Source organism: Arachis ipaensis, chromosome B05, assembly GCF_000816755.2.
Source record: "Arachis ipaensis cultivar K30076 chromosome B05, Araip1.1, whole genome shotgun sequence".
In the NCBI taxonomy this organism is placed as follows: domain Eukaryota; kingdom Viridiplantae; phylum Streptophyta; class Magnoliopsida; order Fabales; family Fabaceae; genus Arachis; species Arachis ipaensis.
In genome coordinates this window covers 11886998-11891062 of record NC_029789.2, presented here as the reverse complement: position 1 = coordinate 11891062, position 4065 = coordinate 11886998, and the positions used below count along the sequence as shown (strand labels likewise).

General features: G+C 45.4%; 1 protein-coding gene across 1 annotated transcript; it reads left to right on the top strand.

Annotated features, from left to right (window-relative positions):
* On the top strand, positions 431–2285 carry LOC107640158. The gene is made up of 5 exons (XM_016343709.1): positions 431–970; positions 1501–1668; positions 1736–1881; positions 1978–2101; positions 2226–2285. Exons 1-5 carry the CDS (start codon positions 431–433, stop codon positions 2283–2285), a joined length of 1038 nt encoding a protein of 345 aa, XP_016199195.1.

Below are 4065 nucleotides of genomic sequence, written 5' to 3'. Positions count from 1 at the left end.
TTATAAAGAAGTGCTGGGGCGAAATTGGATCCGAATTCACGACAGCTGTACTGGGCTTCTTCCAATCTTCAAGGTTGCCGGCAGATGCTAATGTAACTTGGGTGGCACTTGCCCCTAAGTTTACTGGTGCTAAGGAAATCAAAGATTTGTGTCCGATTAGCATGGTGGGGTGTGTTTATAAGGTTATCTCGAAGATGCTAGTGAGGAGAATGAGAGCTGTTATGCCTGGGTTAGTGGGTGAGACGCAGAGCGCTTTTGTCAAGGGTCGGAAGATTCATGATGGGGCACTGATTGCATGTGAAACGGTTCAGTGGATCAGAATGAGGAAGTTGAAAGCGGCAATAATAAAGTTAGACTTCCAGAAAGCATATGACAGAGTAAGGTGAAAATTCGTAGACCTAGTGTTGCTGAAGATGGGATTTAGACAGAGATGGAGGACGTGGGTTATGGAGTGTGTGATACGTGCTCAATGTCAGTATTGATAAACGGCTCACCTTCGAAGCCGTTCAAGATGGAAAGGGGCCTGCGACAAGGTGATCCTTTATCTCCGTTCCTCTTTGTACTTGTTGTGGATGTCTTACATAGAATGCTTGAAGAAATAGTTAGAAACGGTCGATTATCACCTCTGTTGGTTGGAAGAGATCATATTCAGTTGTCGCACCTACAGTTCGCTGATGATACCATTTTGTTCTGCCCTCCTGAAGATGAGACCATCAAGAACTATAAGAGGTTGCTTCGGTGTTTTGAGTTGATGTCAGGATTAAGTATTAATTTTGAGAAGTCCAGTTTAATTCCTATTAATTGCGATGAGGAGTGGGTACGACGTATGTGTAATGTGTTAGGCTGCAAGCAAGATTCCCTTCCAGTTAGATATCTGGGCATCTCATTAGGTGCGAACCTAAGATTGGTCAAGACATGGAAGCCAGTAATAGATAAAGTGGAGGAGAAGCTCAGCCTTTGGAAAGCCAAGGTGCTCAATAAAGCCGGTAAGTTGGTGCTTATTAAATCTGTGTTAAATAGCCTGCCGGTTTATTATTTGAGCCTATATAAGATGCCAAAGGTTGTTGCAGAGAAATTGATTTCTTTACAAAGAAGATTTTTATGGAGTAAGGAGGATGGGAGATATGGTATGGCCTTGGTGAAGTGGGAAGTGGTGTAGGCTCCTAAAAGGTTAGGAGGATTGGGAGTGGGAGATGCTGTAGTTCGCAATACAGCTCTTCTGTTTAAGTGGTGGTGGCAGTTCTCTAAGGAAGAGTGTCCTTTGTGGAAGAAGGTGGTTTGCTCGTGTAATAACTTGAATCCAAATGAGTTACTATCCTTTCAAAGACTACCTGATCGGGGGGGTCCGTGGAAGGAGATTTGTCAACTTCAGTTCAAAAATTAAGAAGTTAGGCAAAAGATGATTACTGGGTTGGCTATGGAGGTGGGTGATGGGAGACGTACTCGATTCTGGGAGGATGTTTGGATTGCTGAAGGGTCTTTAAAAGATCGATTTCCCAGGCTCTTCTCGGTTTCAAACCAAAAAGGATTAGTGATTGGGGATTGTGGGTTTTGGAATGGGTTATCTTGGATATGGAACTTCCAATGGAGACGAGAACTGTTCCAATAGGAGTTGGATCTAGTGAACCAGCTTCACAACACTTTAAGAATAGTCAAACTTGCACTTGGGTGAGAGGATAGACTTGTGTGGAAATATGATAAGCAAGGTGTCTTTTCAACTAACTCATTTATGCAGGTGTTGCAGGTAGATATGGCTCCAGAGGATATATCAAGTTACAGCTTTACTATATCTATTTGGAAAGGGCTTGTACCTCCTAGAGTGGAGTTATTTGTTTGGTTTGGCTTGATTGGCAGGGTCAATACGAAGGAGCGATTGCGTCGGTTAGGGGCTATTAACCAAGAAGATTCTCTTTGTGTCTTATGTAAAAGAGGGGATGAGAATGATTACCACTTGTTTCTTGGCTGTAATTTTTCTAGGCAGGTTTGGTGTGCTTGGATATCTCATATTGGTTTGCAATGGGTATACCCGGGTACAATAAAGGAGCATTTTCAGAGTTGGACGGAGTTCTCAATTAACAGGGAGGAGCACAAGAGATTGATGGTATGCTTTTATGCCATTATGTGAAACATTTGGTTGGAATGGAACCGGAGAATTTTTCAGAATAAAGAAAAAGGAGCAGAGGAGATTATAAACTTGTCTGGCCAGAGTTACACTGAGTGGTTAGGTGCTAATCCCTTTTGTTGTTGATGGCAATGCCGAAGATGACAGAGGGTTTTATGGTTAGATCAGTTGGTTAGGATATTAATTTAGTTTTGTCTCGTTGTCTTCTGTCCTTGCTCCACTTCTTGTGTTGAGCTCCTTCTTTCAAAAAAAAAATTAAATTAAACATGTTATAAATTTATAAATAACATTATTCGGTGGGTCGGGTACCGGACGGTTCGGGTTGGTACTTCGATTGATGAGAGAGGGTCTCGCCTGGTTCCGGGTTACTGGGTTGGAGTAGCCGATGTTCCGAGATCTTCGTGTGGAGAAGGGGGGTATCACCTGCAAAGACACTCCGACGCTCTAGTCAGTCAAGTGTGCAGGCGAAATATGTGAGGATGGTATGTGACGTACCTTGGGGGAGGGGTAGGATCCTCTCCATATATACTGTGTCAGAAGCGGGTCCCACAAGGGCAGAACCCACCTTCCTCGAAGCTTCCTTACACAGCTGTAGTAGAGAGCTGTCCAGGACGCGTGTCCGGGTCGGTAATTGAACGCCTCACACCCGACCGTTCGGGTCGGGTGGTTCGTGGGTCGGGTCGGCCCATGTTATATGTGGGCCAGGCCGTAACAGTGCCCCCAACGCGCCAGCAATGATCGTGGGGGTTATTGGTGGCGTCTTATCTCTTCTTTCGTACGTTGTCGCCAAGTCGGCCGCCCGTGGAGAGGACGTGCCTCTTGCGCGCGTGTCTGTTTGTTGCTAGGGTAACCGTTCGTCGCCTCGTTCCTCGCGCAGAGCATTAAATGCTCATAATAGGTTATTTCAAAATCCCGTGCACAAAGACTATTTTGCCCTTGGCCTTTCGTGCTTCTTGAGCCTGGCAGTTTTAAACAGTTTTGCCTTTTGTTTTCTTCCTATTTCTTCACTCCTTCCATCTCCATCTTCTTCTCTTTCAAGTTTTCCAGAGCATCATTTGCATTCGCTCCTTTTCCTTCCCCTTCGAATCTTCGTAATTAATCCAGGTAAGCATTCATTTCCTCGTTCTCTGCTTCATGTTTATTTTACCTTCACTATCAGTTCTTCTGTATGCATGCTGTTTGTTTGATTTGTATGATAGATGGCCTTAGTGTTGAGTAGGTACGTTAGGGGGGCTACCATTCCAAGGTATTAGCTTTTAGGCTTTTATTTGGATTTTGCTTCAACCATGTTTGATTTTAGTTACTGAATAGGCTAAATGTAGTTTCTGGACTTTTTCTGGGCTCCCGACCTCGTAGACTAACCGAGTGGTACCCCACTGTAGGTATGCCTCGCATTGTCTCACGAGCTTCCACCTCCACCGCGGGTTACGACCCGTACGCTGGGTGACTTCCGACGTGAAAGAATCCCCGAACCAGATGGGCGAGGAGGAGCTTACCGAGTTCCGCCAAGCCGAGTACTTGTGCGGCGGAACTGACAAGGAGGCCAACTATGACGTTTTCGTTCCTGCCCTCGGCGAGCGGCTATACGAGCTCAACTTCCACTCCCCCTGGGTTCCCGATTGGATTTGGTTTTATAAGTCCATGTTCACCCAAGTGGGGGTCCGTATTCCTTTTTCTGCCTTTCAAATGGCGCTCCTTAACCGGATCTCTGTGGCCCCATCGCAACTGCATCTGAGCAGTTGGGCTTCCATCCGCTGTTTCGAGATGGTGTGTGAATACCTAGAGCTGCCGGTGTCCGTCGACATTTTTCTTTATTTTTTCAACCTCACGAATCCTTCTAAGGAAGGGAAAGCGAGGAAAGGGTTCATGTCCTTCTGATCTGCCCAGGGTCGAAGGATTTTTGGCTTGTTTGAAGACTCTTACCATGGGTATAAGGATAAATA